This window comes from Scyliorhinus torazame, chromosome 14 (genome assembly GCF_047496885.1).
Source record: "Scyliorhinus torazame isolate Kashiwa2021f chromosome 14, sScyTor2.1, whole genome shotgun sequence".
In the NCBI taxonomy this organism is placed as follows: Eukaryota; Metazoa; Chordata; class Chondrichthyes; order Carcharhiniformes; family Scyliorhinidae; genus Scyliorhinus; species Scyliorhinus torazame.
In genome coordinates, this window is record NC_092720.1 from 164,836,009 (window position 1) to 164,863,782 (window position 27,774).

Here is a 27,774-nt window from a genome sequence, read left to right on the forward strand (position 1 = left end):
CTCTGCTCCCACATGTCTCCTCCATTGCCCCCAGACTCTCAGGGCCGCGATCACCACGGGGCTGGTGGAGTTGCGTGCCGGCGGGAACAGCAGAGGCGCCGTTGCCAACGCCCTCAAACTAGTGCCCTTTCATGATGCCGCCTCTACTTGCTCCCACATCGACCCACCCCCATCACTCACTTCCTAATCATGGCTATATTCGCCACCCAATAATAATTACTAAAGTTCAGGAGAATCAACCTGCCCTCCCCCCGGCTCCGCTCTATAGAACATAGAACAGTACAGCACAGTACAGGCCATTCAGCCCACGATGTTGTGCCGACCATTTATCCTAATCTAAGATCAGCCTAACCTACACCCCTTCAATTTACTGCAGTCCATGTGCCTGTCTAAGAGTCGCTTAAATGTCTCTAATGACTCTGACTCCACCACCTCTGCTGGCAGTGCATTCCACACACCCACCACTCTCTGTGTAAAGAACCAACTTCTGACATCTCCCCTATACCTTCCTCCTTAAAATTATGTCCCCTTGTGACAGCCATTTCCACTCTGGGGAAAGGCCTCTGGCTATCCACTCTATCCATGCCTCTCATCACCTTGTACACCTCTATCAAGTCACCTCTCTGCCTTCTTCGCTCCAGTGAGAAAAGCCCTAGCTCCCTCAACCTTTCTTCATAAGACATGCCCTCCAGTCCAGGCAGCATCCTGGTAAATCTCCTCTGTACCCTCTCCAAAGCATCCACATCCTTCCTATAATGAGGCGACCAGAACTGGCCACAATATTCCAAGTGTGGTCGAACTAGAGTTTTATAAAGCTGCAGCAAAACCTCCCGGCTCTTAAACTCATTCCCCCTGTTAATGAAAGCCAACACACCATACACCTTCTTAACAACCCTATCAACCTGGGTGGCAACTTTGAGGGATCTATGGACGTGGCCTCCAAGATCCCTCTGTTCCTCCATACTTCCAAGAATCCTGGGCGGGCTTCTCCACTCCCATGCCGAAGTGGCCGCGCCATCGTGAACGCCGTCGAGGTTCACGACGGCGCGGAACGGCCCCGGTCCCGACCGATTCAGGCCCTGACAATGGGCCAGGATCGGGGCCGCGTCATCTACACGCGCCAGGCCTTGTCGCCCGCGTAAAAGCAGTGCCGCATAGATGACGAGGCCGGCGCCGCATAACGGGCATCATCCGCGCATGCGCTGGTTGGCCGCGCCAACCCGCGCATGCATGGTTGCCGTCCTCTCTAAGTCCGCCCCGTAAGAAGATGGGGGACGGATCTTGCGGGGCCCCGGAAGGAAGGAGGTCCTCCTTCAGAGAGGACGGCCCGACGATCGGTGGGCACCGATCGCGGGACACCCCACATTCCAGGTAAAGCCCGGTGCAGGATCCCCCCTCGCCCCCCCACAGGCCGCCCCCCCCAGCGTTCACGCACCGCCCACGACTGCAGCGACCAGGTGTGGACGGCGCCGGGGGGAACCTGCCATTTTGGCCTGGCCGCTCGGCCCATCCGGGCCTCAGAATAGCGGGGGTGCCGGAGAACCGCCATTTTCGGTGTCTCCGGCGATTCTCCGGCCTGCGGCCCGCGTAACTCGACCGGGCCGTTCCCGCCGCTTGGGAGAATCGCGGGAGGGCGTCGGACCGGCGTCCCCGGAAATTTTGGCGGCCCAGGCGATTCTGCCAACCGCCGTGGGAGTGGAGAATCGCGCCCCCTGCCTTTAACCCTGTATTCAGCATTCAAATTCAACCTTCCAAAATGAATCACTTCACATTTATCAAGGTTGAACTCCATCTGCCACTTCTCAGCCCAGCTCTGCATCCTGTCAATGTCCTGTTGTAACCTGCAACAACCCTCACCACTATCTACAACTCCACCAACCTTCGTGTCATCAGTAAAACCACAAAGAGCAGAGGTCCCAGAACAGATCCTTGCGGGACACCACTGGTCACCGACCTCCAGGCAGAATACTTTCCATCCACTACCACTCGCTGTCTTCTTTCTGCCAGCCAATTCTGTATCCAGCATCCCCTTTTTAACTTGCAGGGTCTTACCCGCCCATACAAAGCCCGAGATCGCCTTGTTGACCCGTTTAAAAAAGGACCAAGGAATAAAGATGGGGAGGCACTGAAACACGAACAGGAAACTCTGGAGAACCGTCATTTTCACTGTCTGTACCCTCCCAGCCAGTGACAGCGGGAGCACGTCCCACCTTCGAAAATCCTCCTTCATTTGGTCTATTAGTCAGGCCAGATTTAACTTGTGCAGCCGTTCCCATTCCCATGCCACCTGGATGCCTAGGTACCGAATGTTTCCCCCCACCACTCTAAACAGCAGCTCCCTAATCGCCTCTCCTGCCCCCTTGCCTGGATTGTGAACATCTCACCTTTCCCCATGTTAAATTTGTAACCCGAAAACCAGCCAAAATCCCCCAGAATCCCCATAATTTCTTCCATCCCTTCCAATGGGTCCGACACATATAAGAGCAGGTCGACTGCGTATAATGAAATAAAAAATGAAATGAAAATCGCTTATTGTCACAAGTAGGCTTCAATGAAGTTACTGTGAAAAGCCCCTAGTCGCCACATTCCGGCACCTGTTCGGGGAGGATGGCAGGGGAATTGAACCGTGCTGCTGGCCTGCTTGGTCTGCATTAAAAGCCAGCGATTTAGCCCAGTGTGCTAAACCAGCTGAGACTCCGTGTTCCACCCCCCCCCCGGACCAGCTCCTTGAGTCTCTCAACGCAATTGCCAGCGGTTCTATGGCCAGTGCGAACAACAGCGGGGAGAGGAGGCATCCCTGCCTCGTCCCCTGGTGCAGCCTAAAATAGCCCGATGTCAGCCTGTTCGTCCGAACACTTGCCACGGGCGCCTGATACAGCAGCCTGACCCAGTCAATGAAGCCCCGCCCAAATCCAAACCGCCCCCGTACCTCCCACAGACAATGCCATTCCACCCGGTCAAATGCCTTCTCTGCATCCATTGCAACCACTACCTCTATCAATCCTTGAGGACAAGATCTTCGCCAACAATTTGGCGTCTACATTTAGTGGGGAGATACCGGTCTGTAGGACCCTCATAGCTCCGGGTCCTTATCCCGCTTCAGGATCAATGAAATAGTGGCCTGTGACATCGTCGGGGGAAGCCCCCCTCTCTCCTTTGCCTCATTAAATGTCCTCATCAGCAGTGACCCCAGTATCCCAGAGAACTTTTTGTAAAACTCCACTGGGTACCCATCCGGTCCCGGGGCTTTACCCGACTACATGGCCTTCAGTCCATCCACTATCTCTTCCAACCCGATCGGCACCCCCAGCCCTTCTACCAAATCTTCATCAACCTTCAGGAACTGCAGTCTTACTCAGAATTGCCTCATCCCCTCCGGCCCAGCTGGGGGTTCCGACTCATACAACCTGCTGTAGAATTCCTCGAACGCCTTATTGACCCCAGCTGCATCTCCGACCCGGTTCCCATCTCTGTCCCTTACTTTCCCAATCTCCCTGGCCGCCTCCCGCTTTCTAAGCTGCTGCGCAAGCATTCTACTGGCTTTCTCCCCATATTCATAGATCGTCCCCCTTGACTTCCTTAGCTGCTCCACTGCCTTCCTGTAGTTCACAAGCCGAACTCCACCTGTAGCCTCAGTTGTTCCCTTAGAAGCCATGCCTCTGGGGTCTCCGCATACCTCCTGTCGACTTGCAGTATTTCCTTTATCAGTCGGTCTGTCTCTGCTCTGTCTGCCTTCTCCCTGTGGGCCCGTATTGAGATCAGCTCCCCTCTAACCACTGCTTTCAGCACCTCCTAGACCACTGCAGCCGAAACTTCCCCCGTGTCGTTGACTTCCAGATAGTTCCGGATACATTTCCCATACACCTCCTCACCTGCTAAAAGTCCCACGTCCAGCCTCCAGTGCGGGCGTTGGCCACCCTCCTTGCTCACCTGTAGGTCAACTCAGAGCGGGGCATGATCCGAGATCGTGATCGTTGAATACTCAGTGTCCACTATTCCCCTGTCAGTAGAGCCTTGTTCAGGATAAAACAGTCAATCCGGGAGTACCCCCCCCCCGACCCATAACCAGCTTATACGAATCCAGGTCCGAAATCTTCCCCCGCATCCTCCTTATGAACTCCACATCATCCCAATTTGGCGCGTACACATTCATGAGTACCACCGGCAGCCCCTCCAGCTTCCCACTGACCAGAACGTACCGACCCCCCACGTCTGCAACTATTTCTCCCGCCTTGAATGACACTCGCTTGTTAATCAGGATCGCGACCCCTCAAGTCTTAGAGTCCAGCCCCGAGTGGAAAAACCTGTCCGACCCATTCCTTCCTTAGTCTGACCTGGTCAGTTACTCTAAGGTGCATCTCCTGCAACATTGCCACGTCCGCCTTCAGTCCCATCAAATGCATGAACACGTGTGCCCTCTTAACCGCCCATTTAGCCCTCTTACGTTCCATGTGATTAGCCTGGTTGGGGGGCTTCTTGCCCCCACCCCCCCCTCCACCGATCAGCCATCATCTTTTTCGGCCAGTCTCCAGCTCGCGCCCCACGCATTTGCAGGCCCGCCCCCCCGGCAGCCTCCGTCCCCAACCTCACTATTGTCCGACGGCAAAAGTCCTTCCCCCGTCAGCAGAACATCTCCCCCCAGTAACAGCACTATACACGCAGCCCCTTTCAACAAGCATAACATCTGCTCACCCCCCATTGCACTTCTGTGAGCTAGGCCCAGCTAGCTTGGTGGCCCCCGTCTATGGTGCCAGACATTTTCCCACCTATTATTCCCTCCTCTTCACCCCCACCCCCCCCCCCCCTCGCTCAGACCTACACATATGCAAACGTAAACAATCCCAACCCAATTGCCTAAAAGGAACACAAAGAAAATCAAAAAGAAGATACAACATCTACCATTCACACATCCATCCCCCGTCAGTGCAAATGCAAATTTTAACTCACACAGCTCATCCGCAGACCCCAAATCAATACAGAAGGCATTACAAGTAACGTCCAAAACATGAAAACTTTTTTTTAAAAACATGAACTCTGCAACAAAGTTCAGTCCAAACTCCTCATTCCGCTACCATGCCTTTCCTTCTGGCGAAGTCCATCGCTTCCTCGGGCTACTCTAAGTAGAAATGCTGCTCTTCGTGAATGATCCAAAGACGGGCTGGATACAGCAGTCCAAACTTTACCTTCTTCTTAAAAAGGGTTGATTTTATCTGATTGAATCCTGCTCTTATCCTGGCCACGTCAATGCTCAGATCCTGATATATACACAGGACTGTCCCCTCCCCCAGTAGTTTCTTGAACATACCCGCTATGTATGCCCCTGTATCCGTTCCTTCGGATCCGTCCGGGAAACCCACGATTCTCAGGTTCTGCCGGCGGGACCTGTTCTCTAGGTCCTTCACCTTCTCCTGGAGCCTTTTCTGCTGGTCTCTCAGCATCTCCACCTCCAACTCCACTGCAGCTTGGTGCTCCTCTTGCTCAGTCAGCACCTTCTCCACTTTCTGGATCGCCCGATCTTGAGCATCCGGTCAGAGTTCCAGCCGCGCAATCGATTCCTTAATCGGGTCCAAGCATTCCTGTTTCTGCTTGGCGAAGCCCTCCTGTATGAACTGCATCAGCTGCTCCATTGACCGCTGGGTCGTCGAGCCAGAACTCCGATTGTCGGCCATGCTTTCCTCCGCTGCAGCTTCAGCCCAGGCCTTCTCTCTTCGCCTATTTCTTCCTTTGCAAGCAGCTCTGGTCCACCTCTCCATGCACTGATGTAGGATTCCTTGTCACAGTTGCATCCAACATCAATTTTCCACTTCAGATCCGACAAAGAATCGAGGAAAAAGGTCCAAAGTTCCGACCCGAGCGGGAGCCACCAAATGTGCGACCTACTCCTTCGTAGCCGCCACCTGAAGTCCGGAAATCCCTTTTCATCTGGTCGACCGCTCTACACAAATTTAACTTGCGAAGCTGGCCTAGTCCTTAGCCACCTGAATCCCCAGGTACCTGAAACTCCTCCCCACCACTTTAAAAGCTAACCCCCTCAATCTCCCTTCCTGCCCCCGTGCCTGAATCGCAAACACCTCGCTCTTTCCCATATTTAGCTTGTAGCCTGAAAACTGCCCAAATTCTTCCAGTGCCTCCATAATTCCAGCCATCTCCCTCCAACGGGTCTGTGATATAAAGGAGTAAATCGTGCGCGAGACCAGACCCTATGCAGCCCCCCCCCCCTCTCACTATCCCCCGCCAGACATTCGATGCTCTAAGGGCCATTGCCAAGGGCTCTATAGCCAGGGCAAACAGCAGTGGGGATAGCGGGCATCCTAGTCTTTTCCCCTTACAAAGACTAAAATATTCTGACCAGACCCATTTGGTTCTTGCATTAGCCACCGGAGCCTCGTATAGCAACCAGATCCAATCCACAAACCCTGCCCGAACCCAAACCTGCCTAGAATACCCCATAGGTACTTCCACTCCACCCGGTCAAAGGCCTTTTCTGCATCCATGGCTACTACCCTCTCAACCTCGCGCCCCCTCCGCTGGCATCATTATAACATTTAAGAGCCGTCTAATGTTGGACGTCAGGTGTCTACCGTTCACAAATCCCGTGAGGTCCTCCCTAATTACCCCTGAGACACAGTCCTCCATACGTATAATCAAGATCTTTGCCAGCAATTTAGCATCTACGTTCAAAAGGGAGATTGGCCTGTATGATCCACAGCTCTCTGGGTCCTTATCCCGCTTCAAAATAAGAGAGTTTGATGCCTGTGATAACGTTGGGGGGAGTATTCCCAACTCCTTAGACTCATTAAAAGCCTTAACCAGGAGCGGCCCCAGTAACCCAGAAACCGTTTTGTAGAACTGCACCAGGTATCCATCAGGTTCCGGGGTCATTGCGTCGCCCCCAATCCGTCTATCACCTCTCCAAGCCCAATTGGGCCCCCCAGGCCTTCCACCAGCTCCTCATCTATATTCGGGACCTATAGCCCCCCCAGAAATCTCTTCATACCCTCCTCCCCTACTGGGGGTTCCGATTTCTAAAGTCGACTATAGAATTCACGAAACACAACATTTACCGCCCCCAGGTCCACCACCACCTTCCCCCTCATATCCTTTACCTTCCCAATTTCCCTCGCCGCCTTCTGTTTCCTCAGCTGATATGCTAACATCCTACTAGCTTTGTCCCCACATTCGTACACTGCCCCTTTTACCCTCCTCAGCTGCCCCTCTGCAATACTGTGGACAGAAGCCCAAATTCCATTTGAAGTCTCTGACGCTCCTTCAGGAGCTCCTCATCCGGAGACTCTGTATATTTCCTGTCCACCTGTAAAATCTCCCCTACCAGCCTGTCCAACTCCGTCCGTTCAGTCTTCTTCCCGTGGGCCCGAATCAAGATAAATTCCTCTCTGATAACCACCTTCAGTGCTTCCCAAGCCACCCCTGCCACGGTCTCTCCCGTGTTGTTGCTCTGTATGTACCCTCGGATGGCCTCCCTCACCCGCTCACAGATCTCATCCTCCGCTAGCAGCCCTCCATCTAACCTCCATTGCGGATGCTGCGTCTTTCCTGTGCTCACTCGTAGGTCTATCCAATGTGGGGCGTGATCCAACACCACGATCGCTGAATATTCAGTGCCCGCCACCCCAGCTAACAGCGTTTTGTCCAGTACGAAAACATCTATCCTGGAATACACCTTGCACACATGGGAATAAAATGAATGCTCCTTGGCCTCCCGAATCTCCACGGATCCATCCCTCCCATGCGCTCCATGAAGCCCTGCAGGTCTTTTGCCATTGCTTACACCTTTCCCAACCTGGAACTCGACCGGTCTAGTCTCGGATCTAGAACCGTGTTAAAATCTGCCCCCATAATCAGCCGGTGCGAGTCCAGGTCCGGAATCTTTCCCAGCACCCACCTGACAAACACGTCATCATCCCAGTTTGGGGCATATATATTCACCAACACCACAGCCATTCCCTCTAGCTTCCCACGAACCAAAATAAATCTACCCCCCCCCCCCCCCCCCCCCGCCCGGGTCAGCCTCTGTCTTTCCAACCTCGAATGCCATCTTTTTGTTCACCAGAATTGCCACCCCTCTGGTTTTAAAGTCCAATCCCGTATGAATCACCTGCCCGACCCAACCCTTCTTCAGCCTAACTTGGTCTCCCAGCTTCAAGTGCGTATCTTGCAACATGGCCACGTCCACCTTCAGCTGCCTCAAGTGTGCAAACACACCAGCCCTTTTGACCGGCCCATTCAGCCCACATACGTTTCACGTGACCAACCTGGTCAGAGGGCACTCTACCCCCCTCCCCTGTTGATCAGCCATGACCTTTCCTAGGCCAGTCCTTGGCCCAAGCCCTGCACCTCATCTGGCCCGCCCCCTGGCAACTACTGTCGTCCACTATCCTCCTCCAACACCTTGAAAGTCCCCTCCTCGTCAGCAGTCCAGCCGCCCCCGCCCCCCCCGCTACATTGATCTTCAGCTCATCCCCACTTTGCTTCCGTGAACGAACCCACCCACCTAGCCTGGCTGCTCCCCCCACTCTTAGAATAGGTTCCCAGAAAAATGGCAAAAAAGCAAAAAAACAAACAAACGGTCCCTCCCAAGGTCCGAGCACAAAGGCCCAGCCCTCCTCCCTCAGCAAAATCTTATCTAGTCAAACGCCTTCAAACAGAACCAAATGAAAAAGACCGGAAAAAAAATAATTATACATGTAGAATTGCAAAGTAAATTCAAAGTTAAAAGTCTTAAGATTTTTACAAAGCAAAACATCACTCCTAGCTCAGTTCTCCACAGTCAAGGTTCAAGTTCCTTATTTTCTCATCAAATTATTGTACTTTGTAAAGTCCACCACATCCTCTGGCAAGCCAAAATACACCTGCCGACCCTCATAGGTCACACATAGACAGGCCGGGTAGAGCAGTCCAAACTTTATTTTCTTCTCATACAGGGCCGCCTTGACTTTATTAAAACTCACCCTCCTCTTTGTGAGTTCTGCTCCCAAGTCCTGATACACCCGGATCTCGGCATCTTCCCACATGCACCATTTCATCTGCTTGGCCCACCTCATGATGCACTCCTTGTTGAGGAACCGACGTAGTCGTACCACCATCGCCCTCGGGAGCTCACGCCCCTGGGGCTTACGCATAAGTGCCCTGTGGGCCCAGTCCACCTCCAACGGGTTGGGGAACGAACCCTCCCCCATCAGCTTCTCCCCACATACGCACCAGCATCTGCTCCTTCCTTCCTCTCTGGCAGAGCAACAATCCGGATATTCTGCCTCCGAGAACAGTTCTCCAGTTCCTCCACTTTCTCTAGCAGCCGTTTCTGTTGGTCCTGTAACATCCCGATCTCCGCTGGCATTGCGATGGACTGCTCCTCTCGTTCCGCCTCCAGCTTCTGGATCACCTGTCCCTTGGTCGTCAATCTCTCCTCCACACTGTCGACCACAGCACTGATCGAGTCCACCGCCCGGCCTAGGTACTCCGCACACTCCCCGCGATGTTGAGTGAACTTCTCGATCAAGAAGCTCACCAACTGGTCCGTCGACCACTGAGCTGGCGAGGTCAGACCCTGCGTTCCTGCCATTGCCTCCCTCGAACTCTGGTCCTCACTTCCAACCAACTTTTGATTCCTACTTTTTTGATTTTTCCCTGGGCTCCATAAATTAGGGGTCACCCCATTCTCTTCTCGCTTTTACACTTTTATTTTGAAAAACCCTGTAGAAATCCAGTTTAAAAGCCCCAAAAAGACCACCAAGAGCGGGAGCTGCCAAATGTGCCACCTTTCATTCCATAGTCGCTACCGGAAGCCTTGCCTATTTAATTATAATTATTGTTAATAATAAATGGTTACTCGTGTTAAAGTTACAAACCCGGTGAGTGCAGTTTATTGGGCTCAGCCAAGGGTGTTGGATATTTTAAATAAAATCTAATTTAACTTGTGTGGAGACTCCGGGTCAAGTGGGGCTGGAATTGACTGCGACAAGCCCAGGGCGTGGTGACAGATTAATGGATCCATCGGGCCGATAATATTGGCTACATTTCCCATCATGCCATAGAGTCCTACGGTGGCAACGCGGTATTGTCACTGGATTAGTAATCCAGAAACCAAGGGTAATGCTCTGAGAACGCGAGTTTGAATCCCACCACGGCAGATGGTGAAATTTGAGTTCAATAAAAAAATTCTGGAGTTAACTATGACCAAGAAAGCATTGCTGATTATCGGAAAAACCCACCTGGTTCGCTAATGTACTTTAGGGAAGCAGATCTGCCGTCCTTACCTGGTCTGGCCTACATGTGACTCCAGACCCACATTAATGTGGTTGCCTATTGAAATGCCACTCAGCTCGAGGGCCGTTAGGAATGGGCAACAAATGCTGGCCTTGCCTGTCTTGCCCACATCCCATGAAAGAATAAAGAAAAAAAACAATTTTTTTCATTCTAAAGCTATTCATGCATGTTTAATATCAATCTTAAGAGAACTATTGCACTCCAAACAATAGTTTATGAACAAGAGCCCCCCTCACCAGGATCCCCTCACCAGTATACGATGCATGACACAACACCTCCCCTGCCTGGAAATTGTTAGCACTGCTGCCCCACGGTGCCGAGGTCCCAAGTTCGATCCCGGCTCTGGGTCACTGTCAGTGTGGAGTTTGCACATTCTCTCCGTGTTTACGTGCAACCCAAAGATGTGCAGGGTAGGTGGGCAGGCCATGCTAAATTGCCCCTTAATTAGAAAAAATAAATTAATTGGGTACTCTAAATTTATTTTTAAAGAAGGAATGTTAACCCACCAGCCTGAATTCCGTGACCTCGAGTTTTTTAATTAAACAGACAATGGATTTTTATTAATGACCTCCAACTTCTTGCACATTCTTTTGTTTTGGTTTCTAAAAGAAAGTTCATTCAAGACATCAACTGAACATTTCAACACTTTATTTTTCCATTTGACATCAGTCTCCAAAGAGGCAAGTTTTTTGTACAAAAACAGTCCATACTAACTCATGAAAACTCAATAGAACAGCTTTCAACTTCCTAGCAGTACGCAATTTTAAAAAACTCAATATTCGTTCGAAGAAAGATGTTGTATTGTTTAGAATAGGATGGCATGGACTTCCGGGTGCGGCGATGACCAGCTAAGTCGCACGTTTCGGCAGCTCCCGGTGTAACGGACTTTTGGGCTCTTAATAAGAGCCCCAACGGCAATTTTAACGGCTAAAAGTACTGTGCAGTGAACCAGAAGGGAATCCCCCCTGGATACGGATGGAAAAAGGAGAGGAAGGTGGCCGGATTGCAGTGGATCCTTTAGAGCAGAGGCAAGCAAAAACCAAGATGGCGTCGGAAGGTGGCAGTTTAATATGGGGCCCTGAACAACACGAGTTTTTGAAACGCTGCATGGAAGAACTCAAAAAGGAAATGAAGAAGGAGCTGTTGGCCCCGATATTACAGGCGATCGAAGGGCTAAAGGAGGAGCAAAAGACCCAGGAGCGGGAGCTCCGGTTCGTGAAGGCAAAGGCTGCCGAGAATGAGGACGACATACAGGGCCTGGTGGTGAAGACGGAGATGCACGAGGCACACCATAAACGATGTGTGGAAAGGCTGGAGGCGCTGGAGAACAACGCGAGGAGGAACAACCTAAGGATTCTTGGCCTTCCTGAAGGTGCGGAGGGAGCGGACGTCGGGGCATATGTGAGCACGATGCTGCACTCGTTAATGGGAGCGGAGGCCCCGGCGGGTCCGCTGGAGGTGGAGGGAGCATACCGAGTGATGGCGCGAGGACCGAGAGCAGGAGAAATTCCTAGAGCCATAGTGGTGAGATTCCTCCATTTTAAGGACAGAGAGATGGTCCTTAGATGGGCAAAGAAAACTCGGAGCAGTAAGTGGGAGAACGCGGTGATCCGCGTATACCAAGACTGGAGTGCGGAGGTGGCGAGAAGGAGGGCGAGCTTTAATCGGGCCAAGGCGGTGCTTCACAAAAAGAAGATAAAGTTCGGAATGCTGCAACCGGCAAGACTGAGGCGTGGACTTTTATCGTGGAAGAAAAATTGGAATGAGCGGGTTATTAAAAAAAGAACGTTTGAAACAAAGTGGTGGGGCGAGTATGGGGGGCGAAGAAGGGGGGAAAGAGGAGTTTTATGTTATTAATCCTGCGATGTGGTAACTTTTCTCTCTTCCACAGGAGGTGGAGGGGGGAGGAAAGGAGGTGGAAGAGATGGGGCGTTGGCCATTGGGGGCGGGGCCAAGATGGAAGCGCGGGCTCGGTTCCCGCGCTATGATAATCATGGCGGGAATAGGGAAGCAGGAAGGAGGGGGCATCGCACGGTGCGAGCCGAGGTCACGGGGGGAAGCCGAGGTCGGCCAGAGTTTGCTGACTTCTGGGAGCAACATGGGGGGTGTAACTACGCTAGTGGGGGATCTAGCGGGGGGGGTGGGAGGGGGGAATTATTGGGCTGCTGCTGCTGGGGAGAGGGGGGAGCTGGTATGGGGTGGGATGGGCGGGGGGGCACCGCCTGGGGGGGACACAGCTGCGTGGGAACCGGGTGAGGAGCTGGAAAAAGGGGATGGCTAATCGACAAGGGGGGGGGGTAAAAAGCCCCCCAACCCGGCTGATCACGTGGAACGTGAGAGGGCTGAACGGGCCGATAAAGAGGGCACGGGTACTCGCACACCTTAACCACGTCTGCCTTAAGTTTCTTATGTTACAGGAAACGCACTTGAAACTGATAGACCAGGTGAGACTACGTAAAGGTTGGGTGGGGCAGGTGTTCCATTCGGGGCTTGATGCGAAAAACAGGGGGGTGGCTATATTAGTGGGGAAGCGGGTAATGTTTGAGGCAAAGACTATAGTGGCGGATAGCGGGGGCAGATACGTGATGGTGAGTGGCAAACTACAGGGGGAGACGGTGGTTTTGGTAAACGTATATGCCCCGAACTGGGATGATGCCAATTTTATGAGGCGTATGCTAGGACGCATCCCGGACCTAGTGGTGGGAAAGTTGGTAATGGGGGGGAGATTTCAATACAGTGTTGGAACCAGGGCTGGACAGGTCGAGGTCCAGGACTGGAAGGAGGCCGGCAGCAGCCAAGGTGCTTAAAGATTTTATGGAGCAGATGGGAGGAGTAGACCCGTGGAGATTTAGCAGACCTAGGAGTAAGGAGTTTTCGTTTTTCTCCTATGTCCACAAAGTCTATTCACGAATAGACTTTTTTGTTTTGGGAAGGGCGTTGATCCCGAAGGTGAGGGGAACGGAGTATACGGCTATAGCCACTTCGGATCACGCTCCACATTGGGTGGACTTAGAGATAGGGGAGGAAACAGAAGGGCGCCCACCCTGGAGAATGGACATGGGACTAATGGCAGATGAGGGGGTGTGTCTAAGGGTGAGGGGGTGCATTGAAAAGTACTTGGTACTCAATGACAATGGGGAGGTCCAGGTGGGAGTGGTCTGGGAGGCGCTGAAGGCAGTGGTTAGAGGGGAGCTGATATCAATAAGGGCACATAAAGGAAAGCAGGAGAGTAGGGAACGGGAGCGGTTGCTGCAAGAACTTCTGAGGGTGGACAGGCAATATGCGGAGGCACCGGAGGAGGGACTGTACAGGGAAAGGCAAAGGCTACACGTAGAATTTGACTTGCTGACAACGGGTACTGCAGAGGCACAGTGGAGGAAGGCACAGGGTGTACAGTACGAATATGGGGAGAAGGCGAGCAGGTTGCTGGCCCACCAATTGAGGAAAAGGGGAGCAGCGAGGGAAATAGGGGGAGTGAGGGATGAGGAAGGAGAGATGGAGCGGGGAGCGGAGAGAGTGAATGGAGTGTTCAAGGCATTTTATAAAAAATTATACGAAGCTCAACCCCCGGATGGGAGGGAGAGAATGATGGGCTTTCTGGACCGGCTGGAATTTCCCAAGGTGGAGGAGCAGGAAAGGGTGGGACTGGGAGCACAGATTGAAATAGAGGAAGTAGTGAAAGGAATTAGGAGCATACAGGCGGGGAAGGATCCGGGACCGGATGGATTCCCAGTTGAATTTTACAGGAAATATGTGGACTTGCTCGCCCCGCTACTGATGAGGACCTTGAATGAGGCAAAGGAAAGGGGACAGCTGCCCCCGACTATGTCTGAGGCAACGATATCGCTTCTCCTAAAGAAGGAAAAGGACCCGCTGCAATGCGGGTCCTATAGACCTATTTCCCTCCTAAATGTAGACGCTAAGATTCTGGCCAAGGTAATGGCAATGAGGATAGAGGATTGTGTCCCGAGGGTGGTCCATGAGGACCAAACTGGGTTTGTGAAGGGAGACAGCTGAATACGAATATACGGAGGCTGCTAGGGGTAATGATGATGCCCCCACCAGAGGGCGAAGCGGAGATAGCGGTGGCGATGGATGCCGAGAAAGCATTTGATAGAGTGGAGTGGGATTATTTGTGGGAGGTGCTGAGGAGATTTGGTTTTGGAGATGAGTATGTTGGATGGGTGCAGCTGTTGTATAGGGCCCCAGTGGCGAGTGTGGTCACGAATGGACGGGGATCTGCATACTTTCGGCTCCATAGAGGGACAAGGCAGGGATGCCCTCTGTCCCCATTACTGTTTGCACTGGTGATTGAGCCCCTGGCAATAGCATTGAGGGGTTCCAAGAAGTGGAGGGGAGTACTTAGAGGAGGAGAAGAACACCGGGTATCTCTGTATGCGGATGATTTGTTGTTATATGTAGCGGACCCGGCGGAGGGGATGCCAGAGATAATGCGGACACTTCGGGAGTTTGGAGAATTCTCAGGATATAAACTGAACATGGGGAAAAGTGAGTTGTTTGTGGTGCATCCAGGGGAGCAGAGCAGAGAAATAGAGGACCTTCCGCTGAGGAAGGTAACAAGGGACTTTCGTTACTTGGGGATCCAGATAGCCAAGAATTGGGGTACATTGCATAGGTTAAATTTAACGCGATTGGTGGAACAAATGGAGGAGGACTTCAAGAGATGGGACATGGTATCCCTGTCACTGGCAGGGAGGGTGCAGGCAGTTAAAATGGTAGTCCTCCCGAGATTTCTCTTTGTGTTTCAGTGCCTCCCGGTGGTGATCACGAAGGCTTTTTTCAAAAGGATCAAAAAGAGTATCATGAGTTTTGTGTGGGCCGGGAAGACCCCGAGAGTGAGGATGGGATTCTTACAGCGTAGTAGGGATAGGGGGGGGCTGGCACTACCGAGCCTAAGTGAGTACTACTGGGCCGCCAATATCTCAATGGTGAGTAAGTGGATGGGGGAAGAGGAGGGAGCGGCGTGGAAGAGATTGGAGAGGGCGTCCTGACGGGGGACTAGCCTACAAGCTATGGTGACGGCCCCATTGCCGTTCTCACCGAAGAAATACACCACAAGCCCGGTGGTGGTGGCGACTTTGAAAATTTGGGGACAGTGGAGACGGCATAGGGGAAAGACGGGAGCCTTGGTGGGGTCCCCGATAAGAAACAACCATAGGTTTGCCCCGGGGAGAATGGATGGGGGATTTGGAATATGGCAAAGAGCAGGAGTAATGCAACTGAAAGATCTGTTTGTGGATGGGAAGTTCGCAAGTCTGGGAGCGCTGACCGAGAAATATGGGTTGCCCCAAGGGAATGCATTTCGGTATATGCAACTGAGGGCTTTTGCGAGGCAGCAGGTGAGGGAATTCCCGCAGCTCCCGACGCATGAGGTGCAGGACAGAGTAATCTCAAAGGCATGGGTGGGGGACGGTAAGGTGTCAGATATATATATAGGGAAATGAGGGACGAGGGGGAGATTATGGTAGATGAGCTGAAAGGGAAATGGGAAGAAGAGCTGGGGGAGGAGATTGAGGAGGGGCTGTGGGCGGATGCCCTAAGTAGGGTAAACTCATCGTCCTCGTGTGCCAGGCTAAGCCTGATTCAATTTAAGGTGTTACACAGGGCGCATATGACTGGAGCACGGCTCAGTAAATTTTTTGGGGTAGAGGATAGGTGTGCGAGATGCTCGAGAAGCCCAGCGAATCACACCCACATGTTCTGGTCATGTCCGGCACTACAGGGGTTCTGGGTGGGGGTGACAAAGGTGCTTTCGAAAGTAGTGGGGGTCCAGGTCGAACCAAGCTGGGGGTTGGGTATATTTGGGGTTGCACAAGAGCCGGGAGTGCAGGAGGCGAGCGAGGCCGATGTTTTGGCCTTTGCGTCCCTAGTAGCCCGGCGCAGGATACTGTGGATGTGGAAGGAAGCCAAGCCCCCGGGGGTGGAGACCTGGATAAATGACATGGCAGGGTTTATAAAGCTGGAACGGATTAAGTTCGTCCTAAGGGGATCGGCTCAAGGGTTCACCAGGCGGTGGCAACCGTTCGTCGAATACCTCACAGAAAGATAGAGGGAATGGAAAAGAAGAAGGCAGCAGCAGCAGCAGCCCGGGGGGAGGGGGGGGGGGAGGAACCAGAAGGATTCTCAGGGTTATTAATATATATGTATAATATGTATAGGTCGTTGCTATAAATAATTGTATATTGGATTGTTAAACCATATTTTTGGAGAGTGTTTATCTGAGACAAGGCAGTTGCCATTTAGTTTTAGTTTTCGTTTTTGTTATATATTATTTATTCTTTGTTTATAAAACAGGTCATTGTTATTTATACTGTTATATTATTGTGTAAAGGATACACAATGTACTGTGATGGTTGACCAAAATTTTTCAATAAAATATTCTTTAAAAAAAAGAATAGGATGGCATAACATTTCACTGCAGGCTAATTTTCATTACTGGATGAACCAGAGACCAAACTAAGAACAGTGAGCACAGTGGCGTCCCAGCTGGGTTGGCACCAGTCTTTAAGGTTTACACAGAAAGCAGTTTGTATGATTTTTAAACATGACCCACAAAAATGCTAGGCAAGTAAAAATTGTAATCGATGGATCGTGTCACAAACCCCCTCCTCCTCCCTCCATATTGTTAAAGCCCTGCAATCGCTAAAGCATGGTATTTTCTGTAACAGCAGACAAGTTTGAGAAACATTTGTTCACACACGATAATCTCGAAATTAGTGGTGTTTTCCCAATCGGCAGAAACAATTTGGCTATCCCAGGTTATTCTTTTGAAAAGAAAATTTGAAACAGACACACCCCACCCCACTTCAAATCAAATAACTGGCAACTTTTTTTTAAAAATCACACTTCCAAAATTGGTCGAAGATAGGCGCCAATCGAAGGCTTGATGCAGGAAGCAACTCGCCCAGGCACGCTGGCGACCCAAAAGGTTACTGCGGCCAGCCAGCCAGGCAGGCGGACAGGAGCACCTTGTGGAGGCAGACTCGAGCATGAAGTATGTGCGCAAGGTGACTGTGCCATTTTAAACCACAGCCAACCGGGGTGGCAAAGTAATATTTTAAAAAACAAGGAATGTGAGGGTACAACACCATTGAGTCCCAATACTGGGAAAAGCATGCAAAACCCAGAGGATAAAATTGCAAGTACGTACGAAATGCAACTTACCCAAATAATAAAAAAATCATGATTTTTTTTTTTAGCAACTTAATAAAAGCTACACAGTAAGTTATTGTGGCGGAATAAGGAAGGTTCACTGGCAAGGGACTTTTGAACAAAATAGCACTTAAATTTCAGAACATGGCCCCCAGTGGGATTGAAAACCCCTTTTCTGCGATTCCAGAGTAGGTGTATGTGGGTGGGGAGAAGTTAGACAGCGTCCCAAATAAGCAAGATTGAATTCAAGAGATTAGACGGCGTTCGCTCCCCCAAAAAGTCCCTTCAGAAACAGTAAACGGCCGATGATCACGACGATCTGGAAAATGTCTGGCTGGCCGGTATCCCTATCTGGAGCTGTATCATTAGTAGCTACTGCAACGGGAGTTGCCGCTTCCCTTGTAATCATATTGCTTGTAATTGGAACTGCTGTAGCCGCCACCGCGACCGCCTCTGTAGCCGCCGACGCCCGACCTCTTCTCGCCGTGGTCCACCCGGATCTGCCAGTCCAGTCCAGGCACTGGCCATTCAGCACATTCATCGCATCGCTGGCATTTTCCAAGCTCTCGAAGGTGATGAAGCCGAAGCTCACCTGAGGAAGGAGCTGTGCTACAAAAGCTAGTGATTCGAAACAAACCAGTTGGACTTTAACCTGGTGTTGTAAGACTTCTTACTGTGCTCACCCCAGTCAATGCCAGCATCGCCACATCATTGAGACAGTGACAGCAGTGCGCACTATCTGCAATATACACTGCAGGAATTCCCCAAGGCTGCTTTGGCAGCACCTTCCAAACCAGCAACCTCTGCCACCTAGAAGGACAAGGGGAGAAGATGCATTGGAAATCCAACCCCTGAAAGTTTCCCTCCAAGACACCCACCATTCCTTCATTATTGTTGGGTTAAAATCCTGGAACTCCCTCCCGAACAACGCTGTGGATGTACCTGTACCACATGGACTGCAGCGGTTCAAGAAGGCAGCTCACCACCATCAAGGGCGATTAGGGATGGGCAAATGTTGACCTAGCCAGAGACACCCACATTTCATGGAAGTATCAATAGAAATGATGGGGATCATCACTTCAGCAAAGTAGGAGATGAACCATAGAAACGTTGTGGCACAGACAGAGGTCAATCAGCCCATCATGTCTGCACTGGCCAAAAAATAAATAATAAACTAGCCGCTTATTTTAATCCCACTTTCCAGCACCTGGTCCTTAGCCTTGTAGGTTCCAGCACTTCAGATGCTGATCCAGGTTCCTTTTAAATGAGTTGAGCATTTCAAACTCAGCCACAAATTCCAGACACCCATCACCCTCTGGGTGAAAATGGTTTTCCTCATGTCCCCTCTAATCCTTCTAACAATCACCTTAAATCCATGCCCCCTGATAATTGAACCCTCAGCTAGGGAAAACAAGTCATAGGATTCCCCACAGTGCAGAAGGGGGTCATTTGGCCCATCCACTGTATACCAGCCCTCTGAAAGAGCACCTTACCTAGGCCCACTGCCTTGCCATATCCCTGTAACCCCACCTAACCTTTGGACACGAAGGGACAATTTAGCTCGGCCAAGTTGCACTTTTTTGTAAATCTCCTCTGTACTCTCTCCAGAGCAATATTGTGCTTTGTGTAATGTGGTGACCAGAACTGTACATAACGCTCTAGCTGTGGCCTAACCAGTGTTTTATACAGTTTCATCATTACAACCCTGCTGTTGTATTCAAAACCTCGCCCAACAGAGGAAATTGTTCCATGAGCTTTCTTCACCACCTTGTTCATCTGTCCTGTCACCTTCACAAACCTGTGGACATGCACTCCAAGGCCTCTCATTGCTTCAACCCCTCTCAATATCTTCCCGTTTATTAAGTACTCACTTGCTTTGGTTACCCTTCCCAAATGTCAGACCTCGCACTTTTCCAGATTGACTTCCACTTGCTGACCAGTCTTCCATGTCAAATACCTTCCTGAAATCCATGTAGACAATATCTACTGCACTATCCTCATCAATCCTCCTTGTTACTCAAAAGATTCTATTCAGTTAGTAAAACCCAGTCTTCCTCTCACAAAACCAAGCTGACTCTCCGTGATCAGTCCGCTCCTTTCTAAATGGCAGTTTATCCCGTCTCTCAATTCTTTCCAATACTTTGCCAATCACCGAAGTCAGACTGACCAGCCAATAATTTTCTGGTCTATCCCTTGCACCCTTTTTTAGTAATGGTACAGCAGGCAGATCACCAATCCTCTGGGACCTCACCTGTATCGAGTGAGGATTAGAAAATGATCCTTGGAGTATCTGCTATATATCCTCCCTGGCTTTCTTCAACATCCTGGGATACAATCCCTTCGGCCCTAGAGATTTATCCACCTTCAAGGATTCTAGTCCCTCCAGTACCCCCTCTCTCACTATGCTTATTGTATCCAATATTTCAAACTCCACCTCTGAATCATCCCTCTCCTTAATGAAGACAGAGTCAAATACTCTGAGAACCATGCCCACATCTTCTGAATCAACCCACAAGTTACCATGTACATCTGATAGGCCCTACCTTACTACTTAATTATTTTCTTGCTACAGGGGCATCACACTGGCGCATTGGTTAGCCTGCTGCCTCACGGCGCCGAGGTCCCAGGTTTGATCCGGGTTCTGCGTCACTGTCCGTGTGGAGTTTGCACATTCTCCCCATGTTTGTGTGGGTTTCGCCCCCACAACTCAAAGATGTGCCGGGTAGGTGGATTGGCCACGGTAAAATTGACCCTTAATTGGAAAAAATGAATTGGGTACTCTAAATCTATTTTTTGAAAAATAAAACTAAAAAATTATTTTCTTGCTCATCGTGAATTGGTCGAATCATGTTTCCTTTTCCTGTTTTACAGAAGGATTGCACCATACTACACCAGAGAATACAGAGAGGATAGACACTGCAGATAGATCCTGACCATCACGCAAGGAATAACTGCACAACTGTGGGAAGACATCCAGTCCCTTCACAACATTGCTCAACTCTGAAGTTTGGACAGTGAAATTGGTTGTGTCTGAATTGGAAAGCGTGAGGCTGGGAGGAAGTGAGAATGGACTCCATGTGTGATGAGAGCTTCAATCGTTCATTGAGTCTCATGAACCACTAACTCATTCCTACAGGGGAGAGGTGGTTCCAGTCTGAGGCAGGCTCCACAGGCTCATAAGATCACCTAACACACAAGGTGCATCTGTTTTCTCACCAGTACCAAGGAAAGCCATATGGCAGAGAAACCATTCAAGTGTGATGTGTGTAATCGAGCTTTTGCATATCCATCAATATTGGAGATTCACCAACGCAGTCACACTGGGGAAAAGCCGTTTGAATGTGAAGTGTGTAACAAGTGCTTTACACAACAATCAGGTCTGGTGAATCATCGGCGAATGCACACTGGGGAGAAGCCATTCACATGTGAGGTGTGTGACAAATCATTCTCGTGGTTATCCGCACTCCGCTTACACATACGCGTTCACACAGGGGAGAGACCATTCACATGTGAGGTGTGTGACAAATCCTACTCATCGTCATCTGATCTGCGCAAACATAAACGCATTCACACAGGAGAGAAACCGTTCACGTGTGAGGTGTGTGACAAACCATTCTCAACGTCATCGGATCTGTGCAAGCACCAACGCATTCACACAGGCAAGAAGCCATTCACGTGTGAGGTGTGTGACAAATCATTCCCATCAACATCGGATCTCCAGAAACACAACCGGGTTCACACAGGTGAGAAACCTTTCAAGTGTGAGGTGTGTGAGAAATCATTCTCATTATCAGGGAACCTCCGCAAACACCGAAACAGTCACACAGGGGAGAAACCATTCACGTGTGAGGTGTGTGACAAGTCATTCTCGTTATCATGGAGCCTCCACCAACACCGCCTCATTCACACAGGGGACAAACCATTCATGTGTGAGGTCTGCAAGAAATCGTTCTTTACATCCTCTCACCTTCTGCTCCATCAGAGGAGCCACACAGGGGAGAAACCATTCATGTGTGAGGTCTGCAAGAAATCATTCTTCACATCCTCTCACCTGCTGCTGCATCAGAGGAGCCACACAGGGGAGAAACCATTCAGGTGTAAGGTGTGTGACAAATCATACTCCAATTCAGGGAACCTCCGTGCACACGAGCGGACCCACACAGGGGAGAAACCATTCACTTGTGATGTGTGTGACAAATCATTCTCCATGTCAAAGATACTCAACAGACACAAACTCACCCACAAGGAGAAAACGTTTAGGTGTGAGGTGTGTGATAAATCATTCTCAATGTCTTCAAGCCTCCTGCTCCATCAGAGGAGCCACAGCCTGGAATAACCCTTCAAATGTGAGGTTTGTGATGAAGCTTTTGTGACGTCTTTAACACCCATAATGATGTCCACCACTGTCAGGACTGCAAAGTCCCACCCTATGTGTGCAATGTGTCTGTTAGAGCAGACAAGAAAGCACAAATGTTTTTTTGTTAGTTTTCTTTGTGGACTATGATTGATCTGTGTTTGATTATGTTTGTCAGTTCTCTGATCAACATAACTGTGCTTGATTGTTTAATGGTTCCTGTGGTTGAAATTCGAGAGTTAGTTAGACAGAGTTTCCCTAGCTCCCGGTAATCATTGACCATCTACTCTGTTCCACCCATTCTACCCCCTCTTCAGTATATGAACCAATACATTTCTCCCTCTCTTTAGCTGTGAGTCTTACAGCCTCAAAACGTTTACTCTGTTTTCTCTCCCTACAGATGTCAACAGACTTAGAGAGATTTTCCAGCATTCTGTTTTTGTTTCAGATTCCGGCATCTGCAGTAATTTGCTTTTATTCCAGAAAGAAGACCTAGGTTGTGGCAGAGACCGCCACGGGTATAGAATCCTGTAGTTTATGAAATATTTTAAAGTAATGTAAATAAACATGATTAGATTTTGAACTAGTGTCTCTGCATTGATCTGAGATGAAGCAGGGTTCTAAGATGTATAGAAAACTGCTGAATACATCACACTCTGTGGCGCAACTGGTAGTGCATGTCATTTCTTTTATGAGGAAGGGAAGGTTTGGAGAAATACCTTTTTACGCTGTCATATTAATGTGACCTAATGTTATCAGATGTGAATAAAGGTTTGAAGACTGTAGCCATTTTTACACACCACATGGAACATCGTTTAAAATTCAAATTGCTCCAAACATTTCTGGAGTAACAGGAGTTTTCTGCAGCTTGGGAAACTTGACTGGTGAAATGAGGAATATTTCAGCAGCAGAGTAGGTGGGAATTTAATTTTGTCATTGTCCCGTCCGAATAAAACCTCACTTATTGCAGCTGCTGTCTCAGTTCCCCTGGGTAAATGTGTGACAGAGATTTCTAGTGTGGGAACAGCTTTCTTCATCCTCGGAGGCTTTCAAACTGACATCAGTGTGGGATGTGTAGCCTCGGATGTGTTTGACAGCAGATCAGAAGAGGAAGACCCACAGAGTCCAAGGCAGTGATGACGTACAATAGTGGTATCAGCATATAAACGGCGAGGGACACAGGAGAGAGGGAGATACTGGAGGGACAAAATAATTTAATCCACCTGCTCTCGTATTTCTAGTTCCTCTTTCTCTCTACATTCCTACCTCTACACTCTCTCTATCTGTCACCACTCCACTTTCATGCTGTTCCACTCTCCTACCTCTCTCACTCCTTACAGAGACAGAGAGGGGTGAGGCCATGGAGGGATTTGAAAACAAGCTCAAAAACCTCACTGAAACGAACACTGAGCTTTCATAGGAAGAATGGGTTATTCCTCAGGTTTTATTCCTGATAGACTGTTTGAACTGTGCCTTAACAGTAAAACATCATGAGTGAATGGCAGCAGAGTGGTTAATCAGCAGCACTGATTGAAGCCAATCCCTTAAGATGTCCATTCCAGCTGACGCCAGGGACTTTACCACCTTTGACAGCTTAGGAACCCAGACACAAAGACAACACTGACACCTGCAGCTCCAACTAGTTACCAATTTAAATCAAATCAAACTTTCAGGCTGCCAGTTTACAGGGGAAAAGCAAATGGACACAGCCTTGGGATTTAACCCCTTAGAAACTGAATCTAATAGAATAGAAAATTCTAGTTTATTGTCAGCCATGGCTTAGTTATCACTCTTCTCTGAGTCAGAAAGTCTCACTAGAGACTTGAGCACTGAGGGAGTGCTGCACTATCAGAGGTACCATCTTTCAAGATCAATTAAACCAAAGCTCTCTCTGCTCTCAGGTGAAGTAAAAGATCCCACTAATACTATGTTGTATAAGAGCAGGGGAGTTATCGCTGATGTCCAGGTCAATGTGGATCCTGAATTTAACTTCACAAAATCAGGTTAGTTGGCCATTATTACATTGCTGTTTGTGGGAACTTGCTGTGCACCAATTTGTTGCCAAGTTTCCTACATTACAACCGTGACCACACTATAAAAAGCATTTCATTGGCTGTAAAGTGCTTTCAGAAACCAAATTAATGAAAGTTAATATATAAATGCAAGTCTTTCTCGGGGAAACGCAGGAGTTCAGATATATTGGATTATCAACATTTGGCAATTCAAAGGTTAACAGCCTCGGTTAAAGTGTGTTGGACTGTAGTCATGTTTTTTAAAATGATCTTGTTTTGCAAGACCAGAAAGCTTTTCGGAGCCAGAGTTGAAATTGACCAGAGTCAAAAGCCTGGGCTGACGTACAGTTGTTTGAATAGAGGAAGTCCCTGGAGAATTCATGTGTTTTCAGCCTGGGGAGTTAATTTGTTTTTTGCTTGGGGAGATGATGTCATTACTGGGTGGAGCTAAGTGATTCGGACATTTTTGAGAAAGCTTTGTAGTTGTGTTTTGATCTAGCTAACCCTTGAGACCAGAAGTAAGGTATTTTGCTCTTGCAGTAGGATAGTTAAAAATTAATCATATGTAAAGCGGTACAGACTTGTCTGAGGCAAAGGGGAAGCTAAAACAAACCAGTTGAAACAGCTTATTAAAGACCTCCAGCCAGGGTGTGCAGGGGTTCTAACAGGAGCCAAATCAGTTCTGGAAAGTAAGCATTACTCTGTCATTGGGATGGATGGAGAGCTGTAGTTTTTTTCATTTTTGTTGTTTAATTGGGAATAGAGATGGGTATTGAAGGGGTAATTGTCAGCTATTTTATTTCCGGTTTGATGTTAAAGAGTTTAATATGTTAATAAAGTTTTATTGTACTTTTTGAAAAGGCAGTTTCCAGCCTTCCCGCTGCTGCCGCCACAGGGAATACAGGACAGAGTCGTCTCCCTGGGTGGGAGAGGGGAAGGTATCAGATATTTACCAGGTACTGTTGGAATCAGAGGAAACTCTGGGGGAGGAGCTTAAGGTCAAGTGGGAAGACAAGCTAGGAGGAGAGATAGAGGCGGGTCTGTGGGCAGATGCCCTAAGTAGGGTTAATACATCCTTGGAGTATTGCTTGCAATTCTGGTCACCGCATTATAGGAAGGATGTGGAAGCATTGGAAAGGGTGCAGAGGAGATTTACCAGACTGTTGCCTGGTATGGAGGGACGATCTTATGAGGGAAGGCTGAGGGACTTGAGGCTGTTTTCGTTAGAGAGAAGAAGGTTAAGAGGTGACTTAATTGAGGCATACAAGATGATCAGAGGATTGGATAGGGTTGCCAGTGAGAGCCTTTTTCCTCGGATGGTGATGTCTAGCACGAGGGGACATAACCTTAAATTGAGGGGAGATAGATATAGGACAGATGTCAGAGGTAGGTTCTTTACTCAGAGTAGTAAGGGCGTGGAATGCCCTGCTTGCAACAGTAGTGGACTCACCAACATTAAGGGCATGTCAATGGTTATTGGATAAACATATGGATGATAATGGCATAGTGTAGATGGGCTTTAGATTTGTTTTGCAGGTCGGCGCAACATCGAGGGCCGAAGGGCCTGTACTGCGCTGTAATGTTCTATGCATGTTCTATGTTCATCATGTGCCAGGCTTAGCCTGATACAATTCAAGGTAGTCCACCGGGTATACATGACCGTGGCCCGGATGAGCAAGTTTTTTTGTGTAGTGGACAGGTGTGTGAGGTGCGCGGGAAGCCCAGCAAACCATGTCCACATGTTTTGTGCATTCCCGAAGCTTGGAGGGTTTTGGCAGGGTTTTGCTAAGGCAATGTCCACAGTACTCAAAACACGGGTGGTGCCGAGTCCGGAGGTGGCGATCTTTGTAGTGCCGGAAGAGCTGTGAATTCAGGGGGCGATAAAGGCCCACGTCTTGGCCTTTGCCTCCCTGGTAGCCTGGAGATGGATCTTATTAATGTGGAGGGATTCGAAGGCCCCAAGTGTCGAGACCTGGGTTAGTAACATGGCTGGGTTTCTCAGTCTCGAGAAAATAAAGTTCACCTTAAGAGGGTCAATGGTTGGGTTCACCCGGAGGTGGCAGCCGTTCGTCGACTTTCTCGGGGAAAATTAAAATGTCAGCCGAAGCAGAATTCCAAAGGTGGGGGGGAGGGGAGAAAGAGGGCCGGACTGTTGTTTTATGGTTGGGGTGTGTGAAGATTGTGATGAAGGTGGAAATGTTTATTGTACCATGTGTTTGTCGCTGTTATTGTTATTATTATAAAACTTGCAAATACCCTAATAAAAATATTTTTAAAATAAAGTTTTATTTTAAAATACCAAATCCCAGGTCACTGTCTGTGTGGAGTTTGAACATTCTCGCCGCCGTGTCTGCGTGGGTATCACCCCCACAACCCAAAGATGCATAGGTTAGGTGTATTGGTCATGCTAAATTGCCCCTTAATTGGAAAAAAAATAATTGGATACTCTAAAAAAAAATTTTAAATGCATGATGTAGGAAATGCTGTTCCTATTAAACAACATCCATTCAGGCTCAATCCACTGAAGTTAGCACAGGTACAAAAGGAGATTGAAAACATGCTTAAGAATGATATCATCAAACTGAGTTGCAGCGATTGGACTCACCGATTGTCATGGTACCAAAACCAGTTGGAACACAACGATGATATGTGGACTATGGAAAGGTCAACCCAGTTACGAAGTCAGATTTGTATCCTATTCTTTGTTTGGAAGACGATGTTGAAAAGGTGGGACACGCAATTTTTATTACCAAACTTGACCAACTTAAAAGATATTGACAAATAGCTTTATCAGACAGGGTGAAGGGAGTTTTGGCTTTTGTGAATCCCTTCGATCCCAGCCCTGGGTCACTGGCCGTATGGAGTTTGAACATTCTCACCATGTCTGTGTGGGTCTCGCCCCCACAACCCAAAAGATGTGCAGGGTAGGTGGATTAGCCATGCTAAGTTGCCCCTTAATTGGGGAAAAAAAGAATTGGGTGCATTAAATGTATTTATTTTTAAATGGTTCCTCCTCTCTGTGAATGTGTCAATGATTCAAGCTTTCCTGATTTTGTGAAGGCTCGGCAAGTACAAGAGGCACAGTTTGTGTATTCGGAGATCTTATGAGCCTGTGGAGCCTTGCTCACATACCTCACACTTGAACAGCCTTTTTCCTGTTGGAATGAGATACACCAGGATCCTAGAGTCCCTGCAGTGCAGTAGGAGGCCATTCAGCCCATCAAGCCTGCACAAACCCTCTGAAAAAGCACTCTATCTCGGCCTACTTCGCATCCTAACCCGTAATATAACCTGTATATCCCTGGTCACGAAGGGGCAATTTAACGTGGCCAATCCACCTCACCTGCACGTATTTGGACTGCGAGGAAACGGAGCATCCAGAGGAAACCCACGCAGACACGGAGAAAGTGCAAAATCCACACCCGGGGCTGGCATTGAACCTGGGTTCCTGGTGCTGTGAGTCAGCAGTGCTAACCACTATGCCACCATGCCAGGCAATGAATGATTGAAACTGTCACACAATTGCAACCCATTCAGACATCTTTTTTTTAATATAAATATATTTTATTCAAGATTTTTTGGCCAAACATAACAGAACATAGTTTTTCTTTTAAACAACAATAAAGCAATATAAATAACAGTGGCCAGTTTTAAACAAATAAATAAATAATATATAAACAAAAACAAAACTAAATTGCAACTGCCTTGTCAAAAATATTTACTCTCCAAAGATACAATCCAACAGTCCAATATACATTACCTATAACAAATGTCTATACATATACAATGACATCCCTAAGAGCCCGCCCGGATCTCCCCCACCCTCCCCCCTGGGTTGCTGCTGTTTTTCTTTCTTTTTCATTCCCTCTATCGTTCTGTGAGGTAGTTGACGAACGGTTGCCACCGCCTGGTGAACCCTTGAGCCGAACCCCTTAATACGAACTTGATCCG

The 27,774-nt window shown here is 49.1% G+C and overlaps 1 protein-coding gene across 3 annotated transcripts in view; it reads left to right on the plus strand.

Moving 5' to 3' along the window:
* Nucleotides 1-27,774, plus strand: part of LOC140390143 (uncharacterized) — a 78,284-nt gene that overhangs the window by 34,043 nt on the left and 16,467 nt on the right. Inside the window, exon 2 of one of the 3 annotated variants that reach the window (XM_072475076.1) lies at nucleotides 20,329-21,808. In XM_072475076.1, the coding sequence (XP_072331177.1) occupies nucleotides 20,693-21,793 (1,101 nt within the window). In that variant the 5' untranslated portion in view covers nucleotides 20,329-20,692 and the 3' untranslated portion in view covers nucleotides 21,794-21,808. Of the gene's footprint in view, nucleotides 1-20,328; nucleotides 26,127-27,774 lie in introns of those variants that run through there. The other 2 variants (XM_072475077.1, XM_072475075.1) reach the window with 2 other exon arrangements.